General features: G+C 37.7%; 1 protein-coding gene across 14 annotated transcripts in view; it reads left to right on the top strand.

The window, feature by feature from the left end:
- The window catches only part of AKAP13 (A-kinase anchoring protein 13), a 388,825-nt gene that overhangs the window by 342,680 nt on the left and 18,879 nt on the right, over window positions 1-27,266 (top strand). For 12 of the 14 annotated variants that reach the window (XR_002320358.2, XM_020964547.2, XM_020964537.2 and 9 more), the window contains 10 exons: window positions 7,056-7,123; window positions 8,705-8,771; window positions 15,914-16,049; window positions 17,483-17,595; window positions 18,256-18,402; window positions 18,952-19,202; window positions 22,338-22,463; window positions 22,590-22,707; window positions 23,569-23,817; window positions 26,687-26,763. Coding sequence is in view for 13 of the 14 variants with exons in the window: in XM_020964547.2 (XP_020820206.1) it covers window positions 7,056-7,123; window positions 8,705-8,771; window positions 15,914-16,049; window positions 17,483-17,595; window positions 18,256-18,402; window positions 18,952-19,202; window positions 22,338-22,463; window positions 22,590-22,707; window positions 23,569-23,817; window positions 26,687-26,763 (1,352 nt within the window). In the remaining variant the exon portion in view is untranslated. Of the gene's footprint in view, window positions 1-2,347; window positions 7,124-8,704; window positions 8,772-15,913; window positions 16,050-17,482; window positions 17,596-18,255; window positions 18,403-18,951; window positions 19,203-22,337; window positions 22,464-22,589; window positions 22,708-23,568; window positions 23,818-26,686; window positions 26,764-27,266 lie in introns of those variants that run through there. The other 2 variants (XM_020964586.2, XM_078151148.1) reach the window with 2 other exon arrangements.

The following is a 27,266-nucleotide window of genomic DNA, read 5'->3' as shown; positions in this document are numbered from 1 at the left end:
AGCATCGCTGAAGATTCTTAAGGAGAGGGTTTACATTTTCACACTTGTGCTTTAGAAATGTCAAGTTAGCATGTCCCATGCAGGAGAGCCAATTAAGATGCTATCACAATAGCACAGATGAAAACTGATGAAGAACTGAACTAGTGTAGTGACTGGTTAATGGAGAGAAGAGGGCAAAGGTGAAGGGATTCTGTAGAGGTAAAATTGAACAGACTTGACAGCTATGGTCAGGTGATGAGGTTCTTGGGTGAGAGAGAGAAGTCACAGATGTCCAGAAGGATGGTGGTGTCCTCCAGAGAAATACGGAAACCAGAAAGAGGGGTCGGTTCTTGGAACACAGTAAAGTTTGGACGTGTTGAGTTTGAGATGCCTGTAGGACATCAAGGTGGTTATGTCCAGCACATATTCAGTGTTGCAAGACTAGACCTCAGGAGAGAATTGAGGGCTAGATAAGTAGAACTGTGAGTCATCTTTATAAAAATAATTAAACCCATGAAAGCTGATAGAGTACTGTGAAACAGAGGGCATATAATGAAAGAAGAGAAGAGCCCTGGACTACACACCCATGCAAAGGGGAACACGATTCTTTAAACTAAGGAATTAGAATCCAGTGCTTGTGAAGTTATCTATGAAGAACAAAGGAAGCAAAAATATAATGCATGTCAGAAAAACAGATCCATAACATTTTAATTTAACAAAAGACCTAGAGAGCAGACTTGAAGGAAGAAGCTTTGCTTGGGTCAAGACTAATCTTGCTTTAAAATTTGATGACTAGGAAAATCCACCCATTTCTTTAATTCTACACTGCTTAAAACACCTTGAGGCACATTGGCTGTTCTTTCTCACTGCCCCTGAAGTATTCTACATTTGGAAAACATATTGTGTGCTACAGACCAGTGGATTAGCTGCATTCTTTCCCAGTAGTTCCTGTGTTGTTTGCTTTAGCAGAAGTAAAATGATCCTCTGGTTACAACTGATTTATTATATGTTGTGTGAACAGCTTCTGAATTCTTTTGTGATTCATTGGTTCTCTAGATTAAAAATTAACTTGCTAAAATCCAGAAAATATAAGAGGGGCTTATATTTGGTTGGGTTTTGCTTTTTTTAATTTCTGGTAAAGGAAAGCAGCTCCCTAGATAGAGAATTCCTGGAATTGAGAATTTATTACTTATGCATCGGAACAAGATACATTTAACTGATTCCAAAGAGAGGAAGCTTGTTGTTTAGGAAATTGGGACCTAAAAGAAGAGCTCTTCAAATTTCTGACCGAAGCAGTAAAGTAAATGTTATTAAATGAAGCTGCTTGGATTCCATTTTAATATTTATTTCCATATGCATCTCAGAAAAATGCTTAGGCACTTCAACTGAAATGATTTGCACTCACTACCAGGAACTTCTTTCATATCTCTGCATCTGCACTATATCAAACCAAACTTGGGCAATCTTGCTCACTTCCCATAATATTAAAACAATGAATTGCAGGAAGCCTTTTAGAAAATATATTTCTGTTGGCTTTATACTATTTGTCCTGGATTGGATTCATTTTGTTTATTTGTGTTTCCTTGGGCATGACAGGAAAGAGAGGGGAAGTTGTATATTTCCATCCTTGCATACTATCCATGTCCTCCAGAAGCAAGGGAAACAAAAAACTGTATTAAAGGTAGACTCTAATGCCCATATTGGTCAACAGCAGTAACAGTGGCAAGAACTTTTCACCACACCCATTGTAGAGAACTGTGATCTAAACTGACTCAGTCAGATATTGACCCCTGAAGAATGGGAAAACACTTCTCACCTCAGGGTTCTGATTGAATGTGTGACTCATGAGAACCTCCTTAGGGCTGATTTCACTGTATAATTTCTGTGCATCTTAACCTAAGTCTTGTATGTTATCTCTACAGAGTTGATTATTTCCTAAAAGATCTAAATTGGTTTTAGCTGTTCTTTTATTTTCTGGAGGACAACAGCAACACATGATCTGCAATATTCACTAAAGCTTTTTATGACAGAAAGATTAAAAATTTGTTGTCAAAAATACTGTATGTTCTCTGTTATATTTCTTCATAGAGAAATGGAAGGAAGAAGAATGGATTGCTGGGCATTCTGGGCATTGGGGGGCCAGTGCTATTCCCATAAACCATGTATTGAGATACTACTTGAGAAGGCCTTTGGAAGACAAACACATATTGCTTACTTCTGTTAAGAAATCTGAAATAGTTGGCCAGTCAACTTTCCTTTGATCTCTTTTGAAAACTTACTCTGGTTGTGGCAGTGGACATGAAAATGGTTTAGACTTGTCTCTAATTATTTTGTTCTTGCCTGTTGTCTTTTTTTTTTTCCAAAATAGAGTATGGGAGTTCAACCACATGACCCTGATGTCAGTGAAGTTGATATTTTTACATCACTCGCATAGAGCACTAAAACTGCCCATCAGAGTTGGGCCCAGGACAACTTGGGAACAAGTTGAGTACTTTTCAAGTGGGTGCTTGAGTGTCTTTCAGCAGACTCCATTTCCACTATTTATTTAAATGAGGCTTGTGATCACAGTATAGCAACAGGCTAGTGAATTTCTTTAAATGGTAGCTCCATGGGAGAGTCTTAGTTTAGTTAGAAAAGCAATTTCATGGGAATATTTCAGTTGGTTTAAAATATCTTCTTGACATCCTTTTTGCTTTTTGTACTCAATCAGTTGGTGTCACAGTTCAGACTCATCAGGCTACTTTATGCCCTTAACTTAGGATTTGGAATGTTTCCCAAACTGTCTGTTAAAGTGATAATTTTCCACCTCACAAAGCAGTTTTGCCAGATGGAAATAGCCCTGAAAGAAAGTACATGCAGTCCCTAGCCTCGAAACTGGTTGTATTCTAAATATCCATTTGTAAATTGGTTGTTTGAAACTTGGAACCTATTTTCCCACAGAAACAATGCTAAATAGTAGTTAAATTCCCAGGCTAGCCCATAAAAGTCTACATAGTTCATAATGTAGTTGAAATATTATACACCTGTAGTACGAAATAATAGAGAACAATACAAATTGCAAACATCAGTAATTAAAGAAAATAAGAAGAGAAAATTTATCTATCACTTATTTACTTATATATTAGAATTTGAGGGAGAAGAGATTTATTTAAAAGATCTAAGATGCTTTTGAAAGGGGAGACTTCTGCTGTAGATCATTTCAAGAATTTTAGAAGTTGATGGCACTCATTCTTTATATCATATTTCCCTTCAAGCTCATAATTTTTCCCTAAATTATTGTAAATATAATTTTCCCTGAGTTATTAATACAAATCTTACAATTGCCAGCTGTGATTAAAGTTATTCTGTGAAATTAACAGTAATTAATGTATCTGAGATAATCAAGAGGGTTGGAAAGTAGAGCAAAAAAAGAGTTAATGGGATATGTCCTAGAGAGGGCTTATCTGAGGTGAAAAGAACTGAGCTATAGAAGACAGAAAAGGGAATAAGGAGCATCACTGCATGAAGCTCACTGGAAGAAAGAAATTGTTGTATGGTGCAGTAATTCCCCACATCAGCCATCTGGATAGTATTGATCCCAGTGTGTTACAGGGCTAAAAGGACTCAAAGAGTAGGGAGAAAAGGGAGGCAGAGAGAATTTTGGAGAGTGGAAGGGGTAGTGTGCAACCAACCATCAAATGAGAAATCACTTTTAAAGCACTTAGCAAAGTTCTTCACATGGAGTAGTTACCATATAAATGCTTATTCCTTTCCGTTCCCAGGCATTTGTGCAAACAAGATATTCACATGATGGTTGTTCATAACTTAGGAAATCAGTGTCTGTATCTATTCTATCTTTTACCTAGAAAGTGGTCAGAGAATTGTATTGGAGTACAGTATGTTAATAAACAGAGTCCACCGTGGAGCTCCTGGGTTCCAATCAGCATATTAGGGCTCTGAAGGAGAATACAGCAAAAACAAAGGTGTCCATACTCATCTGATTGGTTTTGCTTTTGACCCACTAAAGAAGACCACAGACTAAAAGGTTTGGGGTCTTTTGGCTTAGGTTTGCCTGCAGAGGTGGAAGTTCAAACCACCACCATGCATGTACTCTTCCTGTCTGTGGGTTGTTCCCCACCCCGCCTTGATGTAGAAATCATTACTTTGTTTTGTTTCTTCAGTATACTCAAGAAGTAAATAAATAAAGGATCTTTAATATGTGTATCCCCTTCAGCCAAGAGGTAGTCAGAAGTCTCCTAAGTTCAGCCAACTTTCCCTTAACTGTGGTTATGAACTATTTTCAGTGCTCTTAAAATTATTAAACTATGTATACAAGTTGCCTCACTGATTAGTCAAAAGTGCTCTAAATCCTAACATCTTGAATCTACTGAGGAAGGACTTCTGAAAGATTTCTTACTAAAGTGCCAGAATTAGTATTTAGTTGGTCAGATTGGCTCAATTTGAGTTTGAGTCACCAGAGAACAGCTTCAGTCCTTTGCCTTGATGGATTTTTTTGGGGAGAGTTGATATGGCCACTTTACTATGACCCTTTGCTAACACTTTAGCAACAGCAAACTTCAAGTAAGATACTTAAGTAGTTGCTTCTGTTGAGTTGGGAGTAGGGTGGGGTGGAAAAGCTGTTTTGAGAGGTTTTAGTGGCCTGCAGGCTTGATAGAACAATGTGATATGTTAGCCAAGAGGCCTAATGGGATCTTAGGCTGCATTAAGATAGTATTCCAGTAATAGTTCCACTGTACTTTTCTCTGGTTAGACCAGTCTGGAGTGTCTTGTTCAGTTCTGGCTTTTAGGAAGGATGTCAGTAAGCTGGAGAGTGTTCAGAGAAGGTAACTAGAATGGTGAAGGGCCTCAAGGTCGAGTCGTCTGAGGATCAGTTAAAAGAACTGGAGATGTGTAGCCTGGAGCAGAGAAAACTGGAGAAGAATATGATAAGCATTTTCAAGAGTTGTTATGTGGAAGAGGAATTAGATGACTTCCACATGACTCCAAAGGGCAAAACTGAAAGCAATGTGTAGCAATTGCCAAAGATAGCAAATTTGAATTACATCTAAGGAGAAATTTCCGAATAACATTATCCAAAAGTGAAACTTGGGAAGAAAGGTGAACTCCCTCCCAATTTAGGTGTTTAAAGACCAGATAACTGTGTATTGGATATGTGTGCCTCAGTTCCTCATCTATAAAATGAAGTTTGACTAGATGACCTCTTATGTGCCTTCTAGTTCTATTATGATCCTGTATTTTAAAAAGGATTCTTGCTCAGATTCTGGGTGGTCTGTGAGGCAGTGATTCTGCATCTGAGGAGATCCTGACAGACTTAGAAGAAGCAAGATGCCTTCAAAAAGCATCTTCTCCCTACCTAATAAAGAGTAGTATTGAAAAGTATGGGGATTTATGATGGGTTTTGTCTGACTACTGACCTGATTGGCATTCTCAATCCAAAGTTCCCTGAGTCATTGTGCTTAATGACTGCTTAGTCTACCACATTCCTTGAAGAACACAACCCGAAAAGAAACCATATGCTAATCCATATAGCATATCCCTGTGGGCTGCATACTGATTTTGTCTTAAAACGTAATATCTGTGTTTTATTGTATTTCTTTATGTTGTTAACTATATCCCAATTACATTTTAATCTAGTTTGGGCTGCACTTGAGAGTGGTGTAGGCCACGTGCTTGACACCTCTGCTTTAGAGTACCAGTTTATTGTAGTGTTTATCGAGATAACATAAAAGGAAGTTAAAAACTCATTTTAAATACTCTTTGTGTATCCCAGTTCAGTGAAATGCTTGAGAATTTTACTGTCTGACATAATTGATTGTCTTAGTAACCCAGCAAAAAAAAGATTGTAAGTGGAGTCATAGAATTGTAAAGTTGAAAGGGACCTCTGAGAGAATCTAATCAAATCTCTTTATTTTATAGATGAGAAAACAGAAGTCTAGAGAGTGTGATTTGCCTACCATCACATAATTAATGGAAGAGCCAGGTCTAAAGTTCAGTTTGCCAGACTTGCAATCCCATATCTGTATACTACATTAAGCTGGTTTTACAAATATATTTGCAAAAGTAACAGGGACAGGAAGAGGTCAGATTCTGGAGCTGAAATCTGGCAAGCATGCTTTTTCTTTCTCTATCTCATGTGTCCCTCACCCCCAAGAAGAAAATAGCTTGCTGAGGTCATTTAACATCTTGAGCGTAATTGGTGAATAAACTTGCTCCTCTCAGATAAGTTGAAAACCATTGCTTAATGATCAGTGTCTGTTATTGATTTGCTGAATATGTTTCTGTTTTGTGAGAGATACTTATGAAGTACGTCCGCAGGATGAAGCTTTATCTGTGTCTGCCTATCCTTCTGCCCTTTTTTTCATAATGCTGTTGATGACATCACAGCAAGAGCAACAGCTGACTGTTCCTCCAAGGAACAGAAATGAGATCTTCATGTGTAAAAAGAGACTTATAAATAAAACGAAAAATTAAAATTGTTCCCCTTGTAAATGGCAGTCTACTCTTTGCTAACTAAGCAGCTCTCACTTTTCTGAGTTGTATTTCCTTAAAGTGTCTGATGAATTGAGGGCTCCTCTTTGGGTCTTTGCCTGGAAGCCAAGTCAAAAGGACATCTGAGGGTCGATTGTCAGGCCTCTGCCATAGTCATGCAAATTATACAGTGTTTTATTTTGGTTCCTTCTTTGTCTGCATCTTCTTTATTTGGGACTCTCCATTTGATTCTCTAGACATCTGAGTTGAGCACAGAATCTTTGGCCTTTAGAATTGGATGCTTCTTCAGCTTCTTGCCAATAATACTGCAGACTTGTAATCTTTGTTGATTGGGACTTCCTTCTGCTCTAGTTTCTCACAGCTTTGTAACATGATATGACTAATCTCTGGAACAGACAGTGTATCCAAAGGATACAATCTGCAACTACAGTTTGAGGATTGCTGAAAGCATAGGACTCTAAAATGTGGGAGATTTCATTTAAGAATATATATATGTAAGCAGCTTCGTGATAGAAAGCATTGATCTGTGAGCTTTTTATTATTATTATTGTCATTCTTTGTCACCTTGGATCCTGTTTTCCTTTCAGATTGTGGTGCTTTTGTCCACAAAGGCTGTAGAGAAAGTCTGGCTTCTTGTGCAAAGGTCAAAATGAAGGTAAGACATTTCTGACTGAAAGATAGGACTCAATTCAGTCATATCACAAAAACAATTATGGAAGAAAGCTATTTGTTTTTTCTTTGGGGAGAGGAGGCAGGATATGAGAAGGCATCACTTGTTTTTAAATTACTGCCCAAAAAGGTAAATCAGTTCTTTTACAGAATTGTTTCAGCTTTTGAAAAAGAAAAATAAAACACGCTCTAAAAATCTTTAAATTTTAAACATATGTATCTTTGTGTTTAATATTCTGCCTGAGAGGGTCAAATAGATTTGTTTTGTTTTTACTTTATGTACTCAGCTTCTCTGCTATTGGTACTCTTTATATGCTGTCCACTGTCAGGAAAGATCCAATAGAAATCAGGTGCTTTGGACTTCTGAGAGTGTCTTAGGATCCCTCTGATTTGTAATGGGATCTCCTTAGAGAACAAATTGCTTAGGTCATGTTAAGAGGAGAAAGAAAATACTATTTGTCTGGTGGTGCCTAAAACTACTAGCACTGTGCATGGCCTATAAATAAATGCATGAACAAGGCCAACAGAGTTGCTGAGGCATAGGGACTGGACCTGGAATTTCACTGACATAGGGAACTCCAAGATGAGAAAACTCCCTCTATACCAATGCAGGTCATTACCTTCTCTGCAATTTATAGTCTTAGAGACTTGCCTAGATCATTAGGAGGTTAAAGATATTCCTGGTTCCATCACCAGCTCTCCGTCTACTGTGTTATACTGCTTTTACGTATTTTATTTGGTGCAGGGTAGCATATTTTGGTGGTGTTTGTGAGTTAATGTTTCTTGTGGTTTTGTCCATATTATATTTCCTTATATAATTATCTCCTTGTAGGAAGGCACTGTGTAGTTACCTATACACTTCTTCTCCCCATCCCCCAGAAGCAGCAGCATCACTATGTGGTGATTCATAGCTAAGGCATTTTATCAGTGCTTGACCTGCCTGTGGTACAGTTACTGTTAAGTTTTCCTGGGAAATGATCACGTAGATAGAAGACACCTAAAAAAAGGCTCATAGAATCATAAGTGTAGAGTCAGAAGGAACCTTAGAGGTCATCTACTTCAATCCTCTCATTTTACAGATAAGGGAACTGAGTCCTAAAGAGGTTAAGTAACTTACCCAAGACCATTTCCTTCTCTAATTCGTTTTACAGATGAGGAAACTGAGACAAACAGTTAAATGGCTTGCCCAGGGGCACACAGCTAGTAAGTGTCTGAGGCTGGATTTGAACTCTGGTCTTCCTGACTCCAGGCCTGGTGCTCTATCCATTGGACCCCCCTAGCTACCACACTGATACTCAGAGATAAAAAGGCATGCCTTCTTTAGTTGTGAGCACACTTTTGCCCAGGGATTGTGACAGATGTGTTGTTTCCATCAGTGTCTGCTTATGCTTTTTGTTGTATTGGGCTGCTGAAGATGTTCACTGTGAATTCCTTAAAATAGGATTGCTAAGGATTAATCTATTTGGTTGATAGTCATTGTGAAATTCACCATTCCACAAAGCCCAGACGGATAGTTCTCTCTCCTTTCTCTTTTAGTCAAACTGAATTCCATTATTTCTTCTTCTAGCAACCCAAAGGAAGTCTTCAGGCCCATGACACTTCCTCACTTCCTACAGTTATTATGAGGAATAAACGTAAGTAATAAGTAGCCTGCTCCTCCCCTACTTCATGTTTCTTCGTCTTTTTCATGAACTTTTCCCGGGTCATTACTTTGTATTGGTAACATTCATTTATTATAGCGATCAAGCTTTAGGGGTTTTGTTTTTGCATTCCTGCTATGTGTGCCATATCTTACACTTAGCTTGTTGCTACCCCTGTGCTGGGGATTTCCAGAACGACGTCATTAGCTAGGCTGCCTTTGTATATCCTTTGAGAGCTGTTTCTCCCAACCTGCAGTGGATGGATACCCCTTGCCATGAATTTTACCTCTGACTTAGTCTTAATAGCGCAGGAACCCATGGAGCATGCCTGGTTATTGAAGCTATTTCAGGAATTATTACAAGGCACAAAGCAATTCATTAGACATTTTGGTCATTTCTCAGAATACATTAGTGAGACTTTGAAAATCTTCAGTTATGTTTATCAGAATCCAGGAGAAACTTTCACCTCCAGCAAAAATCCGTGCAGTTGGATTGAACTGTTAGAGAAATATATTGGCTAGTACTTGATATCTTATAGCAAAGGATATTCCCCTAGTTTGAGAGAGAGAATATTCTTCTGGTTGGTCTGTTGTATTCAGTCATGTCTGACTCTTCATGTCCCCATTTTGGATTTTCCTGGTAGAGATACTACAGTAGATTGCCATTTCCTTCTCCAGCTCATTTTACAGATGAGAAAACCGAGGTAAACAGTGTTAAATGACTTGCCTAGGGTCACACAGCTAGTAAGTGTCTGAGGCCAGATTGGAACTCACAAAGATGAGTCTTTCTGACCCCAAGCCAGGTAACTATCCACTACACCACCTAGCTGCCCTAGCACATACCAGATAGTATATACATGCTTACTTTTTTTCCTTTCCCCAGTCTTTTCATTATATTTATTCAATATCTTTTTCTTCCCTTTGTCTTTAAATGTATCTCTAGAAATTAAGAAAATAATTACATTCTGGAATCTCACATAGATAGTAAATATATGATAGTTCACTTAAACCCCTAGGGGGAAAAAAACCCCCAAATTTACACATATAGACGTATATTAACATATGTGTTATATATTAACATAAGCAGGCTTGAAAACTATACCCCCATTTTGTGCAAGGATTCCCATTTAATCAGTAGGAATTCCTACAGTAGGCGTTTTAAAAAATTCTTATGTAAATGCTTGATTAAAACAACTCCAGATAACTTAATTAACAATCTCATAATTTTCATAAGTGATAGCCAAGTAATTTTAGGTGAAACTTCCTCTTAAATATAGACAAAATATGGAAGTTTATAATTTTCTTAAATTATAGTGCTTTAGAACAGCATATGGTCAGCAGGGCTGATAGCATGACCTAACAGCTTCCTAACTCATCCTTTTTTTTTTTTTAACAGTACAATTCTTAATCTAACAACATCTAGATTATAAGAGGAATTGCTTTTCTTACAACATAGCTAAAGTATTATATAATAGAAAATTTAGAAATATGACCATATCCTAAAGTTTAGGGCCTAAACAGTATTATGTATTTAAAACTTGAAACAAACCAGTTCAGGTGAATGTGCTTACAGATTGCTTTGCATAGAAAATTATTCATCTCATCACCATTGCCCTTGAATGTTGATCACATCTAAAAACCCATATAAAGTTATGAAGTATGAAGCAATTACATCTAACTAAAGAGATAATAAAAACTGTTAACATTCATATAGCATTTGCCCTGTGCCAAGCACTTTACAATCATGTGATTCTCACAACAGCCGTGGAGGGTGGGTTCTATTATTATCCCCTTACAGAACAGTAAACTGAGGTAAACACAACTTTCTTGGGGCCATAAAAAATAAATTTCTTAATGTCAAATAATACCTTTTCATGTTAGGTTATAATTTACATAATGTTGACAAGGAGCAGACCCCGTTCTTATTTCCTTCAGGACAGATTTTGGCTTAAATCAAATCTGGATTTATCATCGATAATGGTAACATTGTAATTTTTAAGTCCCAATACTCACAGCACTTCAGAAAAAAAAGAATATTATCCACAAATTAATATATTTCCCTTTTTTTAAAAAAGATGTGGAGTTAATTTCCAGCTCCAAATATTCTTTTCCTTTGCTTCATTAGAAGACTAGGATCCCTGCCCCTGCTTTTGAGACTTATCAGATAAAGAGCATTCTAGCTCCTCCTTCCCATCCTCCTGGGAATTTCAAGCTCCATATACTAGGAAATACATATAAAGTTTTACAAACAATTTAAATTCTCACCTGTTATTATCAAGTTAGCTTAAAATATGCTGGGCTAAAATATCTTAAGACTCTAAATTGTACTGCCACTTCATGGCCCAGGTAAAGAAACCTGAGGAATTTGATTTAATCCTAGCAGGGTGTGGCCAGTTTCCCTAGGCAGAAGTCTTAAGGACTTTCACAGAGTTACATAAATAATAATTAAATAATTGAATAGTACAAGGAAACTCGTAAGATTTTGTATAACAATCACAAATCACAATAATCAATGCCTTTATCATATCTATATTTAAGAAGTGTTAGATTTAATAAGGCCTTCCTATAGATTTATCCTGAAAGGCTATTGGACATGATTAACCAGATGATTATCTAACCTTACTCTTAAGACTATAGTGGTTACAGACTGATTTCTAAAAACCTTTTTCTTTTCAATTTGTAGTTCTTAATTGAAGTCAGATCATTGTACTTTAATCATTTAAGCATGGGGTTAGATCCCAAAATCTTAAAATACTGACATCCTAACTCAGTTACTAATCTGTTACTTGTTTCTTCTTATTTGTTTTTTACATCAGTCTTTTAACAATTAAATCCATAACCCAAAAGAACTAAAGAAGAATTCACATTTCTAACAAGCTTTCTAATACAGTAAATTGCCAAATAAGTGTTAGGCGTTATCTTTATACACATTACAGATTACATAACTGGAGTAACTTGGTTTCAAACCACACAGCTAACAAGTTTCCTGATGTAATATAATAATAAATTAGAAATTTCACTTAAAATGAGACCAGAATAAATTCAGTTAATTACACCTGGATCTGTTTTCCACATGTTATCATACAGAATCTCAATTTGTAATTTCAATTAGTATTATATTTTACATAAGGGTTATTTATTCCAAGCGTTTTATATTTTGGGATTCACTTATTTCCAGCTGATCTACTACCAAAGATTTTAAAGTGACAATATGTAACAAGAGGGGCTTGAAACATGTGGTGTCCTCCATTTTGATTCCTCCTATCCCTCTAACTTTGTCCATAGACTTTCAAATCAAGCTACAAAATTTTTATTCTCAATCTTTCTACTTAAAACAAAGTCAAAGTTCCTCACACCCTCTAAACATGCTTAAGCCATATAAAGCTGGCACAAAGGCACCCAGAGCAACTATCCAGGAACAGGTGAGGGTTTGCTACTGCCCACCAGCTATGAGCATAGTATGACCCCTTTGGTCCCCAAACCTTGCCTATATTTCCAGTTTTTTTCCTCAAGCCTTTATTTCTTTCTAAATCTTTCAGACTCGTAACTCAGACTACTCCCACTTTCCCTTACATTTTAGCCATAAACCAAATTATGCAGACTATTATTAAACCAACGTCTTACTAACACCCTACTTTCCCAAGCTATAGACTTGATTTCAACCCAGAGGATTCTCTTCATTAGTCTGTGTATCACAAAATTTAGGTGTTCACTAGGGAATCAAAGAGCTCCAAGTTTCTCATTCTCCCAAAAGAAGATAGAAAGCTGCACTGTTTATTCGTAGTCCCACTATAGGAAGAAGTTTGTGGGACAAATCCTTTTTTTAAAAAAATCCATTAAGATGTTTATAGTGATTACAGAAACTTTTTAGGAGACATGAAGTGGTTTATGTTCCTGTTGAAACACAATAGTAGGGTTCTGGCTACTCTGAAACCCCATTAACAGATTACAGAAGGCTTGACTGCTTTTAATGCAGTTTTCCAAATTAAAAATCATACTCTCCTTTTTATCCTGCTTCTCTTCACCTTTTAGAATCTGGAGAGTTAACACTCAATAATTTACAAATCAAGAGAGCTCTATTTCTCTCATACCCCTTCATCAGTATTACTTATAAAAAACAGCTTTTACAATGTTAATATGAATTTTATTTTATTATTCTTTACTTTTGTTTATTTTTGGCTAGGCAATGGGGTTAAGTGACTTGCATAGGGTCACACGGCTAGCAAGTGTTATGTGTCTGAGGACAGATTTGAACTCAGTTCCACCTGAATCCAAGGCCGGTACTCTATCCACTGTGCCACCTAGCTGCCCCTTTATATGCATTTTAAACAAATCACTGAAATCCCGTTTACAGACTTTAGCTTTGGGATCTAATTAAACCCGAATTCATGTAACTTTTGAGTAACAAAATACTTTCTTAGCTTTTCCTCATCAGGCCTTGCTATCTTCAGGCTGCTTGGTGGATCTTTATCAGTATAAAGCTACTGCTAGAGCTTCATACAAAGAAAAAAACTTGGTGTTATTACTCGGAGAAATCCCTTCTCTGATTCCACCCCCCATACTAACTCCTGGGAGAGTCTTGCCCTGCATTTTCAGTTCCCTTACTTAACAAGCTAATCTTAGGAAACCTTACACAAACAGACACAGAGATGAACAGAACAGAGCCTTAGTGACTGAGAAAGAGAAGTTGAAATTAAAACTACTTTCTTTCCTTGCTTTAATATCTCACTTAGTTTGCTTACTTTACCTGACAGCAAGAATCCTTTTGACACACCTCTGCCTGAAAACTAAGAATAAAGCTTCTCTCGAAGTCCTCTTGGTCAATCTTAATAAAAATACCTAGTTTCTTTCTTTGCTTAAAGAGTTCCTTTTACACACACAGAGTTTAATTTATATGTAACCCCAAAAGCTTGAAAACAATGATTGCAGCCTCAGAGATTCTCTGAGGATTGGCCTGCTGGATCTCCCTTTTTGAAACCCGAGTCCTGCAAGAAATTTGGAATTGATTGCTGATACTTTGGGGGCTTACCAAGCAAATTGGTTTTGTAAGCTGAATATCCATAGTACCCTGAATTTCTCAGGTGGCTCTTTACTGTGTATACAGGTTTTCTTTCTCTCTCCTCCCCATATGGCCTACGTCAGAGGATCTTTTTCAGGTAGACACATCTACATGACGATTACCTCCCTGTGAAAGTGAAAATTAGAAAAAAACTACAGCACACACATTAAAAACAGACATAGAGACGCATATATTCTTACTCAGATAAAATTTACTTACTGGTAAGAGGGAATCAGTAATGCTAAATCTTCCTCATATCTTTTGAGTCCTTTTCCATCCTTGCTGCCACCACCCTAAACCAGGCCCTCATTTAATGCCTGGATTACTGATCTACCATCCTAACTATCCTCCATTACTACATCTACTTCTCTAATCCATACAGACTCAATTTGATGCATGTATGATCTCATTGATGTGGGCTCAGTCCTCAGCAGAATAAAAAGCCCATCTGTGCTTTCTCATTGTGTGTGGTTTTTGTTCATGTCCTTCCATAAATCCTCTATAAAGAATCGCTATCTTGCTGGAAGCCAAAGTCATCTTCTTTATCATGTTACTCCTTTGCTTAAATATCTTCAGTGACCTTATGTACTAACATACCAAGTATAGATTTCTTTCCTATGGTCTTCTATAATCTGAATCCTCATAAGAAGTATCAACAAAGTGCCTACTGAGTCCCCAAGCTCTGTGCTAGGCTATGGGGAAACAAAGATGAAGTAAGACATAGACACAACACTCAAGGAATGTACAGTCTAATGGTGGCATAAGGCATATGTACAAATAACTGTGATACACAGCAGAATGTGTTAAGTGAAGAAAAGAGGCTATGGAAACACTTCCAGCTGAGGGAGGAAGAGGAAGCGTGGAAGGATTCATACATGATTTGGAATCTGAACTGGGCCTTGAAGGAAAAGAGAACTGTCAACAAGTGGAAGTGAGGGGGAAGAGCAGAGTATTGGAGAATGGGAAATGATTTGTGATACGGTATGTGAGTAGTTTAAAAGTCTGAAGAGTGTAGCAGTATCTGTTCCAATAGAGATAGGTAGGCTGGAGACTGATTGTAGTCTTGTGCGCCTATTAAGGAGGCTGTATTGTGTTTCATTTCTTAAATGCTAGGGTGCCACTGAAGAGTTTTGATGAGGTTAATCCTTTATTAGGAAGATTACTCAGGCAGCATTATGAAGGATAGATCGGAAAAGTCAAAAAACCGGGAGGCAAGATACCAGTTAGGAGACTGTTATAACAGCCCAGCTGAGAGGTGGTACTGGGGTGGTTGCAGTGGGTGTGGAAAGGAAAACAGGTAGATATAAAGATGGTGGAGACAGAATCAACATTATTTTGCAGCTAATTGTAAGTGAGGGGTAAGGAAGAAATACAGTCAGATGACTCCCACATTTTAAGACTAGATGGCTTGGAAAATATGTGCCTGGCATATAAAAGATGTTTAATAAATGCTTATTGATTAATCTATAAAGTGATAGGGTTGGACTTAGTAGCACTCAGGTTCATTCCAACTTCAAGAATACATGAATTTATGGAATATTTGAAAAATGTTTAATACTTATTACTGTTGACTTGGAAACAATTTAACGATCTCTATAGAGCTAGGCAGTCTTCGATGTTTGATATGGGACATGATCATTCATTCAACAAATGTTTTAAAACACCCTTCCTTTGCACAAGGTATTGGTAGACATTGAGTTGTGGTCAACAGCTGAAAGACTTAGCTACTCTGATCAGTACAGTTGATCCATGACAATTCCGAAGGACTCATGATGAAAAATTACTATCTGCCTCAAGAGAACTGATGAACTCTAAGGGCAAACTGAAGCATATTTCTTTCCGTTCTTTATTTTTTCTTGCTTTTTTTGCAACATGGCTAATATGGAAATGTTTTGCATGATTTCATGTGTATAATGGGTATCATATTGCTTGCCTTCCCAGTGGGGAGGGGAGGAGCTCGATGTAGGGAGAGAATTTGGAGCTCAAAACTTAAAAATTAATGTTCAGAAAAGAAATTTCTGATCAGTTTAGTACAGAGGTTATATGATGCTTATGAGACTGTTCCATTCTCCTTTCAGCCTCACAACCCAAAGAACGCCCACGTTCTGCAATTCTTGTGCCTGATGAGACCTCTGTGGCCCCATTGTTCTCTAGCAGGCGGTCGCAGCAGTGTGCCTCACTTTCCAAAAGTGTCTCTATACAGAATATTGCTGGGTAAGTTCAGATTTCTGGATGGAACATTTGGCATTGGAACATATAATCACTAATAGCCTGGTGGATACACCCTGTTTTTACCATGAATTTTGTGATCAAAATTGTGTGTGTTTGCTATGCTTACTGAGTGGTGGTAGTGGGGAAAATGAAAGTTATGCCAGGTTACTGATGCTGTTTAATTGCTCAGAGGTTGCTTTTGTTTATAGTTTGTGTGTGTGTGGTTTTTTTTTTCGAGTATACTGGAATAGAGCCACTTCTTTGATGAATTTGAGTTCTAAAAAGGTAAAGTGGATAAAATATGGGCAACTGGGCCCAATAAAAAACTGAGTTTTATTCTGTCATCTGATAATATTCTGAAATGTCATTTATATTTTATCTGAAAATAATTTACTTTTATAACTAGCAGTTTTTTTCAGAGCAGTGTCCATACAAAGATCAATTTCATTTTGTAAATGAATATTGGGGAGGGGGAAGAAGAGGCATGATTGATTCCAAGTTAGTAACCACCAAATCTCAAAACTTATCTGTAGCTTGGCCCTTTACAAAGTGTTACACTCCTCTACAGAGGTGGCTTTGCCTCCACTGACATTTCAGGCCTTAGCTGCATAGTAATTATTAGCAAATGGTTGATTATGATGGTGGTTGTTGTGATGCGTAGGGCTTACCTGTCTGCCCACCAAGAAAATAAGCCATTTCACATTCAGGGCTCAAACATCCATCACAGGGTAATGACTTTGGCTAACTTAGGCTGGAATCAACTCCTTGCCTTAAGCATAAAAACCTCTTTTTAAGTCTCCGCTTTCCTTATCATCCATGTACCCATGCTTTGTAGTCTTTTCAGCTTTTTCTGAGAGTGAAGGAGATGCAACCAGCTGGTCTTTATGGTCTCATCTTTGGAGTAGCATCATAAGGCCTTCTTTTCAAAGTTCTAATCTTAAAGTTTTATTTGTTTTGTTGGGCAGTTTTTTAAAAATGTCTTTAGATACAGCCTGTTTCCAAATGACCATTCTTGGTTTGGGTTAGAAACATTTACAGCAAATGTTTCAGAATATCTAGTTTTCAGGAAGTAGGAAGTGAAAATGAAATAGGTTCACAGTGATTTCCAGGCAGAGAGATTATTTCTGATATAGTTTAGGGAAAGATACTGTTTCATGTTACTGTGGGGGAAATACTCTTGAGTCTCTTAAAAGTTGTGGGTGGCCCATCATTGAAAGACTCATTTCTGTCTTGTCACTTTTTTTCATTTTGGTTTGTAGCTGGCATTGCAGGTTGCTGTGAATTTCGCTTGTGAATTGTTATCTTCAGTAATACATAGTGGGGTTTTTTGGCCAGTTGAAATGACTTTACAGTTAATATTTCAAGGTCTCACTTTTGAAAGCAGGTTATCATTTTTCCAGGAGTATTTGACATTATGTGCTTCCTTTTATCCTCAGAGTTGGCAATGATGAGAGCATGGCAAACACTTGGAAATTCCTGTCCCATTCAACAGACTCTTTAAATAAAATCAGCAAGGTCAATGAGTCCACAGAATCACTCACTGATGAGGGTAAGAGGATGTGCTTTACATTCGTTCATCTGCAGAGACATAGTAGTGTGTTCCATTAGCTACTCTGCAAAAGCAGGGAGTTAAGGCAAGTGTTTGTGAGGAGACCTATAAAGCCACGTCCATAAAATGTTAAGCTGTTTCTATTATATTGGTGATCAGAAGCTTCATAGTTACTGGATAGTTTTCCATCATACATAAGTTATTAATTAAGCCTTTGGATACTACAAGATACAAATTTTTTCTCTCCTTGGATGGTTTTAGCTATTTGGGAACAGCTACCAGGGGCATATGAAGTACCTAGGACTCCTTTCTTTATTCTTTGTAATTTTATAAAGTTAAAAATAAGTGGAGTGAAATTATGGATTAATCACTGTTCACTTATATGATGCTGCCTCCCTTGAATCAAGTTCTGATTACACTATGACTATAATTATACCAAGAAATACATTAATGCTTGTTTTAGTTCCAGGAAATTTATTACAAAATTTTCCCTTTCCTAATTAATCCTATTCCTGTATTATGTCACGCTCACAATGAAGAAAACCCAAAGTGTTAGGGGCTTGAGAATAGAAGTCCTAACACTGGGGGTAATAGGCATAGACTTCTTAAGCATTCCTCGCTATGAATTCTATTCATTGAATTCTACTGTTTTGGGTGTAGGAACTGATATGAATGAAGGGCAACTCATGGGAGATTTTGAAATGGATTCCAAACAGCTGGAGGCAGAATCCTGGAGCCGGATAGTAGATAGCAAGTTTTTGAAACAACAAAAGAAGGATATAGTCAAGCGGCAAGAGGTGATTTATGGTGAGACCCTTCATTACGCTATGCAACTGTTATTTTATTTGAGAGACCCTTGTAATATTTCTGCAGTTTCACTGCATATTGTTGTTCTCCTGCAAGAGACTGAGGGAAAGAACTGCTTTGAGAGTAGAATTTGTGTTCTTCAGCTGTTTAGGTAACACTGAACCTAGAGAAACAACAGTAATCCACAGTGAGAGAGATGGCAAGAACAGCCAAGACAATTAGGGTTGCTTAACACTAAGAACCAGCAATAGAGAGAACATCCGATGACTTCTAGTTCAGTACAGGCTTGTCATCTGATGCCACTGTCAAAAAAAAAAAAGGGAGACCAGAGCACACAGAGGTGAGGAAGGTAGGGGGTGTCTGTGGCTTAAGTTGAAAAGATTGAATTGGAATTCAAATAGTAGTCACAAAAACTCTTCTCTTCCTTTTTCTTCCACCCTACCAAAAAAAAAAAAGACATTACCAGCACTTAGCATAGTGTGCCTGGCACATAGCAGGCGATTACTAAATGTTTGTTGATTGACTAATAGATTGATTTCCCCTACCTAGAGTTGATGCAGACAGAATTACATCACATCCGCACTCTGAAGATCATGAGTGATGTGTATAGCCGAGGAATGATGACAGACCTACTCTTTGAGCAGCAAATGGTGGAAAAGCTGTTCCCATGTTTGGATGAACTCCTCAGTATCCACAGCCAGTTCTTTCAGAAAATTTTGGAAAGAAAGAAGGAATCCCTGGTGGAAAAAAGTGAAAAGAATTTTCTTATCAAAAGGATAGGCGATGTCCTTGTGAATCAGGTGAGTAGTGGGAACTATATAAGGTTCGTCTTCGGGGCCCATACCTTCGGTAGACTAGTCATGTGGACTAGTAAAGAAAAGTAGAAATTGGGGAAAAATTAAGCAGTGTTCTGACTCCCCATTTTGCCCTACCACAAAAAATTTTATTTGCTTATAACCTTACTTATATGACTATAAGGCTAAATGAGAAAATGTCTACAAAAGTGCCTCACAAGGCATATGGTATTGCTGGTAACATTTTTAAGATGTAACGTGGATTGAGTACCATTCTTCCTCATATGGAATTTGCATGAAAAACATTTGATGCTTTCAAGTTATTTGCCACCAGGATGCATTCAGTGGCTTGCTTCAGATGTCTACTTCTCCACAAGCAAATGTTTGTACAGCTTAAGCAAGAACATGCTCATAACCTAACACGGAAGCCTAGAACTTAGCAAGCTGTATTCCTTGTTCTGCATGTTATATGCTCATGACTTTTTATCATGGAAAAAGGCTAATTTAGTAGATGTCTGACCAGGAACCAAGGGTTCTTATTTTTATTCTTGTGCCTGTGCTTTCAATCCTATTATCACCTCCCTCTTCCAGGATCTTTTTCCTCCTTAGCTGTCGTCTCTCTTTCTTGTATCATTTAGTAGACATTTCTGGAGTACCAATTGTATACAGAGAGTTGTGCTCTCCTCTCTTCAGTTTCTGCCTCTTTACTGGTTCCTTCCTGTCTGCCTAGTCACAGGTTTCTTCATATTGGGAAAAAGTTTTAATCTGACCCGCCCAGTGTCCTTGATTTCTTCCTGTCTTTTGCAGTCATATCCCTTGAAGAAAGAGTTTATACCTAACTGCCTTTTTTCTTGCTTACCCCCTCATTCTCTGACTTCCAACCCAGCAGATCTACTGGAGCCTCACTTTTGTGTGTCTCACACACACACAAAAGGGGGGGGGAGCCTAGGCTATGGGGTTAAGTGACTTGGCCAGGGTCACACAGCTAGTACATGTACAGTGTCTGAGGTTGTATTTGAACTCAGGTCCTCCTGCATCCAGGGCCAGTGCTCAATCCACTGCACCACCTAGCTGCCCCTGGAGCCTCACTTTTAAAGGTCATTAACAGGCTACTGATCACCAAACCCAGTGATATCTTCTCCTTCATTGCCCTCCGTGGGCCCCTCCATCTTGAAACTGTTAACCCTCTTTGCTTCACTTTCTTCATCTATAAAATGAATAGGAGGAAATGCAAACCACTCCAGTATCTTTGCCAAGAAACACCCAAATTGGGGTCACAAAGAGTTGGTCATGACTGAACAACTATTACACATTCACATGCCTGTGTCAGATTGAAATCATATTCATCCTTCAAGGCTTCCTTCATTTTTATTCACAGTGCTGTTCTGGTTTCCTTCATGCCTCTGTTCTTCCTCTGTCACTGCTGACTCTTCATCCTTCCCTTTCAGCTATCAGGATATTCCCCAAGATTCATCTTTGGCTCCTCTTAACATCCCCTCTCTCTGTGAGTTCTCACTTACCCTGATAACTTCAGCTCTTATACCTCTGTGAGGAAGCCCACATTTACACCTTTAGCACCCTCATCTTTCTCCTTATCTTCAGTTCTGCTTTTCTCATTGTCAGACGTTTCCAATTGATAGAAAGTAATTGTTTCAAATGCAATATAACTAAAAAAGTAAACTCATTTCCGTGTAAGAAACTGATTGTCTTTGACTCTTCCCTTTTCCAAAGCCTCCCATAGCCACGTAGTCCCTCTTGTCCAGCTTCTCATCTACCCAGTCTGTCCTGCATGTGCACCTTACGCTTTCCAGTTTGTGCTTTTACTTATTTTATCTCCCCAGAGTACTCTTAATTCCTTTCCTTAGGTGACTTTAAGTAAAGTGATTAAATTCTTTTTGCCTCTGTTTGCCCATATGTAAAATGGAGATTGTAAAATATAAGTTTGTTATAAAAATCATTTATATAATATCTCTACAATGTTGTGAACACTGTGGAGACGTGGCTGATATAAGCGACATAATAACTTATGTTAACTTCTCTTATTCATAGTTCATGTTCACAGCAATTTACAAATTTAAAGGTTTATCAGATGCTTTCCTTATGACAGCCTCTGTGAAGTGGGTAAACAATGCAGTGCATTATCCTCATTTTACAGATAAGAAAACTGAAGTTCAGAGAAGAGAGATAAGTTGCCTATGGTTTCACATCCATTAAATGTTAGATCCAAATCCATGTCTCCTGCCTCCAAGATACTAGCCCAGCAAATGCTTCTGTCTTCAAATGGAGGATCTGATTCTGTCCAAATTCAGAAAAACATTTGGGACAGTCATTAAAAGTGTTGGCTTCAACGTTTGACAATCACTTGGACAACAAGGAGATCAGATCAGTTAAGCTTTAAAGAAATTAATTCAGACTATTCATTGGAAGATCAAATCCTGAAGCTGAAGCTTAATATTTTGGCCACATAATGAGAAAATGGGACTCCTTGAAAAAGACCCTGATGTTTGGAAAAACTGAAGGGCAAAAGCAAAAGGGGAAAGCAGAGGATAAGATGGATAGATAGTGTCTTGAAAACAATAAACATGAACTTGGACAGACTTTGAGAGGTAGCAGAGGATAGAAGGACCTGGCATGCTGTGATCCATAGGCTCATGAAGAGTTAGACACAGCTGAATGACTGAACAACAACAAAATCTCCACCACTTAATAAAAAGCTAGAAACTTTAAAAAAAAGTGTTGGCTTCTGATAGACAGGATTTTGTCAGTGGGAATTAATTATTTTAGCTTTTTGCCTGCGCTTTTGTCTACACTTTTGCCTTTTGTCTATACTTAATGGTTAAATGCTTAATCTGAGTGCCTCCAGAATTCCATCTAGTGAATGTATAGTTTCCCAAATCACTTAAGTGTTTACTGCTAATATATGTTGACTTTTCATGGCTGTTGATTATTTACCATATTTGAGCAGAAATAACTAGATTTTTCTCAGATAGCCTATCTAGGAGCAAATGGGAAGGGTTTTTACCTAAGAACTACAGTATCTATTTATGGGCTGGAGGCATTGTCTCTGTTCTGGTATCTGTTGTTGAAACATCTGTTGTGTACTACAGTGCCTCACTCATGTTCCTTCTCTCCTCTTCGTAGTTTTCAGGTGAGAATGCAGAGCGCCTAAAGAAAACATATGGCAAATTCTGTGGTCAGCACAACCAGTCTGTGAACTATTTCAAAGACCTTCACACTAAGGATAAGCGCTTTCAGGCCTTTGTAAAGGTGTGTACTTTCCCTCCTTTCACATGGGCATGAATGCATAAAATCCAGTGGATCAAAAATATGCAAGATGATCCGGGATCGTTTTTGGTCTTTGTCTTAACTATAGCTTTTTTTCCCCTTTTTCAGAAGAAGATGAGCAGTGCAGTTGTTAGGAGGTTGGGTATCCCAGAATGCATTTTACTTGTAACCCAGCGCATTACCAAATATCCAGTTTTGTTACAAAGAATATTACAGTGTACCAAAGGTAACTTTCTCCTTTGTCTTTTATTCTTGTGGGTTGTATTCATTGTGTATAGCATGCCCATAAGAGCCATGAGCCACTGAAATAGTGACTTAGCTCTCTGGTTGATTAGAATAGAAGCTTATGTCTTATCTTTTACTTGAGTCTGTATGCTCTAGATAATTTAATGCTAGGTATGCTTGAAAAGTTTTGCCTAGAGTATAAAGGTGGGTGGTAGAAAGAAAACGGACCAGATGTTTATACACTTCTGTCTGATTCAGAGTTTCTTTGGTAGCTGAAGAACTTCTGTCTCTACATGATTAATTTGTGGGGTCTGTTCTATCATTGATCTCCAAATAAAGGCACTGTTCTACTTTCAAAGAGTTTATAATTCTAAGATTTGGTAAAAGATATGTTTAAGATATGGACATTAAACCTGGCCTTTTTTTTTTTTTTGGTTAGGCAGTGAGGTTAAGTGACTTGCCCAGTCACACAGCTAGTAAGTGTTATTTTTCTGAAGCCAGATTTGAACTCAGGTCTCCCTGACTCCAGGGCTGGTACTGTATTCACTGCGCCACCTAGCTTCCCCGTGGCCTTTTTCACCACCTAAAATTATTTGTTGTATGTTGTCAATTTTAGAATTCACTATATTTTCAGTGTAATATTAAGTTTTTAATTATTTTGTGACTCATTGAAGCAAAGAAAAGAGCCTTGGATTGTCTCAGGTGAAATAATTATCATCATCACTCTATGTTAACACAGATGTGAAAAGAGAAAACAGTATCAGAGTGTGGATGGTGGGTTAAGAAGGTAGGATTCTCCCCCTTTTTAACTTAGTCGAAAGGAAGGAAATAAAATCACTCTCTTCCTTTTTCTCTTTCTAAGAAAATGACTTAGAACAGGAAGATCTGGCCCAGTCCCTGAGCCTGGTGAAAGATGTGATTGGAGCAGTGGACAGCAAAGTTGCAAATTATGAAAAGAAAGTCCGTCTCAATGAGATTTACACCAAGACAGACAGCAAGTCAATTATGAGGATGAAGAGTGGACAGATGTTTGCCAAGGAAGATTTGAAACGAAAAAAGCTTGTTCGAGATGGGAGTCTCTTCCTGAGGAGTGCAGCAGGGAGGCTGAAAGGTAAGACATCTAAAAAGCGTATATGTTGGACTAATCTCTACTGTGTTAAGAGCAGAGGGAAGTGCGAAAGAGACCTATGTGGTCTTTTCTTCTTTTCTTTGATATAGATCATGTCTGGTAGACCTGCATGGACATCAATGCATTCAGAGAAAAATGAAACAGATTTAGTTCATTTATAGTAACCTTTGCTGTTTTGCTTCTCCAAGTCTTTGGCTTTCTTAGCTATAGGAAGTCACCATGTTATGAGAAGACTATTTTTTTCCCTTTTTTTCCTTAGTGGGGGTGTGTGTGTGTGTGTATGTGTGTGTGTGTGTGTGTGTGACTGTATTAAAAGACTAAATAATATATGTGTATATGTCATAATTTTATATGTATAATTTTATATAGTCTTTGAAATATATGCCTCTTAGCTCAGAGAACCTTCATAGGTAACAATCACTATATCCCATTTTTTAGCCAAAGTGGCAAATATAGTGGGAGAATAGTTAAGGCAAATTAAACACAATTTTTACATGTTTTCTTAAAAATAAAACAAATATAAAATAGGTTGGCTGAAGCTCTTAATCCATTGGCCTCAAGTATAAGAAAGGATTTTTGAAACTCCTTACCTGCATTTCTCCAGTGCACATAGTGGTGAGAAATAACTAAATAATACTATAAACTCACATTTGTAGAGCACTTTTAAGTTCCAAAGTGTTTTACTCACATCATACTTTTGACTGGAAGTTGCAGTTTCTAGAGTCAGAGTCAAGAAGACTTAGGTTCAATTCCTGCCTCTTACATTTATTAGTCATGTGTGACCCCTGGGCAGTGACTTAATATCTCTGAACCTTCAGTGTTCTCACCTGTAAAATGGGGATGATAACCACTGTAGTACCTACCTTGAATGACTGTTGTGAGTTTCAAATGAGATAATGTCTGTAAAGTGTTTTGCGTTTTAAAGTGCTTTGTAAATGTCAAATGTTGCCATTGCTGTTGTTATTAGCAGTTTTAAAGGAAATCAGTATTTCTTTGTGGGGAAATGTGCATACAGAGAGTGTCATCAGGCTAGTAATAGATTCTGCGACAGTATTTTGATTCATTAGAACACTCTGCTGACAGATCTTAGGGGAAAAAAAAACCCAGTCTGACAAGTCTAGAATTAGGAAATAGTTGTGTTTTAGAGCTGGAAGGGACTATCTCCTCTAACTCTTCATTTTAATTGTCCCACTGAAGCAGAAAGGTTAAGAGATTTGTGAAGGTCACCCAGCCAGTCGTTCATAGAGTCAAAACTTGAACCCAGGTTTCCCAAATCTTGGTTCTCTGTCCTTTCCAGTACATTACAGTGTGGCTTTGTGTACTTCAGGACAATCTAGGAGGCATTTGCTCTCCTATAAATACCCACCCTACTATTAAAATCCCAGAGTTTCCTAGAGTTGCCATTTGGGGCTAAGACTTTATTCTCCTTCATTTAAAACAAAGTATTTCTTCTTTGCTAAAGAGGGGAAAAAAAGTAACAATGGAGTCCAGCTGCTGGAGTTCTAGTTATGTCCAGGCCAGTAGCAAGATGACAGGTTTCAGGTCTGAAAACTTCCAGTGGAGAGAGCCATGTGTAGGCTTTCTACTTCCCAAGCCAACCTATGCCAAGAACAGCCAGTACTATGTACTCTAGAATAAAGGGTGGGTATGTTTTTCTCTAGTCTGTTGACACTAATGATACAAACCTCAGGACACAGTGGAGTTGAGGCCTGTATTTCAGATTTTTTGGCACCTAGGTTTTTTAAAACAAAACCAGAAAAAGACCAATTTATGTCATAACTAATGTTATGCATGGAAAATTACTGTGGTCTGGGCTGAAAAATTAGATCTCTCTAGGAGTTTAAGAACCAGAGGTCCTGACTCCTCTTTTTTCACTACTTTCATTTGAATTTCATGTAAAGGAAAACAGATTTCAGACATTTAGGAGGATAGTAACATGGGATCCCATGGGACCCTTGGGAAAGGGTCATTTATGTCTTGAGAGGATGTGGTATATATTGACCTAAGTTCCATTCCAAAAGAAGCGGTTCTGTACTTTTACCAGCAGTAGTGGTGTATAGTGAGCCAACTCACTAGGCCGCATTAGATAGCAAATCTCTAAAAGTTTTGGCCCTGCCACTAAATGAACTTTTGAAAATGGGTTTGTGGAATGACTCTAGAAACCTACTGTACCAAAAAGTACAGTCTCAGAGAGATTGAGATGCGCTTTTTTTTTAAGTAAGGAGAAGGGAATTCTGTGCTCACAACATGCAGAGGTTTGTTACTTGGTGTTGGAGTGGAGGCAAGAGACACAGTGGATGGTAATTCTTGTTGCAGTTTTGTTAAATTTGAGGGACTCTTGGAAGGAGATTTGTTCATTTTTGTTAACTGCGCATTGAGGGGTGAAAAAGCTGGACTTGGGTATTCATTCACATGCATCACCATTGGGCAGCATTCCCTTTCTCTGCCCCATGCCTTTCCCCAGCTGCCAAAATCTAGACCTTGGTAAGAAATTATCTGACCAGCATTATGAACAACATAGATACTTAGTAGATTATCACTGATATTTCAAATGTGTTGAATGCCATCATAATCCTTTTTAGAATTCTCTTGCCAATGTCTTTTTCTAGAGTTCCTCTAGTACTGTATCCTTTCCAACCAAGGAAATCTTTTAAATATGTCCCAAGGAAGTTTTGAACCTACATCCTAGAGAAATTTAGATCCAGAATGCTTGGTCATATTAATGATCTCAGGTGATCGTTAATAGTCCTGCAATATGTTGCTAAATGAACCTTCCTAGACTTGTATGAACAATCATGTTCAACTCTTAAATGGCTATTTTCTTTTTCTCTTCTCTTCACCTGCACTTTAGAAGTTCAGGCAGTTCTACTCACAGACATTCTGGTTTTCCTTCAAGAAAAAGACCAGAAGTATGTCTTTGCATCACTGGTAAGCTGAAAATACTTTCTTGAACCTATGTGCTTTTTCTAATGTGCTGTTTCAACCTCATTAGGTATTGATTGTTCACACTGTATTGCTTCCCACCCTTTTAGATTAATTTGCCCCAGGCATTTTTTTTGTATCTTTTCATTTAGCTTTTTAAACACTCACCAAATTTTCTAGTGCAAAATGTATCTGAAACTATTATTTTACAAGTCCTTGACTTTAGTATTGTGTCTTGGGCACTTGGTAATTTCATCTTGGGAGACGGAGGGGGCCCTATCATTGAAATATTTGTTCCATGCCTGTCCACACACAAACCCAAATTCATTTATGAAACTGTTGGCCAAAGTCAATAGAATGTTCATTGTGTCTTCCTGGGAGGATTTGTCATGTAAAAAATTACTAAAAATTTTCTAATATGATATTATTTCATCATTGATAACGTTTTCTTCTGTTTGATCAAATTATAATATATGTGTGGGTAAGAGACTTTTCCCTTGAAGATGCTA

The sequence above is a fragment of the Phascolarctos cinereus genome, unplaced genomic scaffold, assembly GCF_003287225.1.
Source record: "Phascolarctos cinereus isolate Bilbo 61053 unplaced genomic scaffold, phaCin_HiC Scaffold_3;HRSCAF=262, whole genome shotgun sequence".
NCBI lineage: Eukaryota > Metazoa > Chordata > Mammalia > Diprotodontia > Phascolarctidae > Phascolarctos > Phascolarctos cinereus.
The sequence above is the reverse complement of the archived record's forward strand: the minus strand, read 5'-3'. Positions and strand labels throughout refer to the sequence as shown.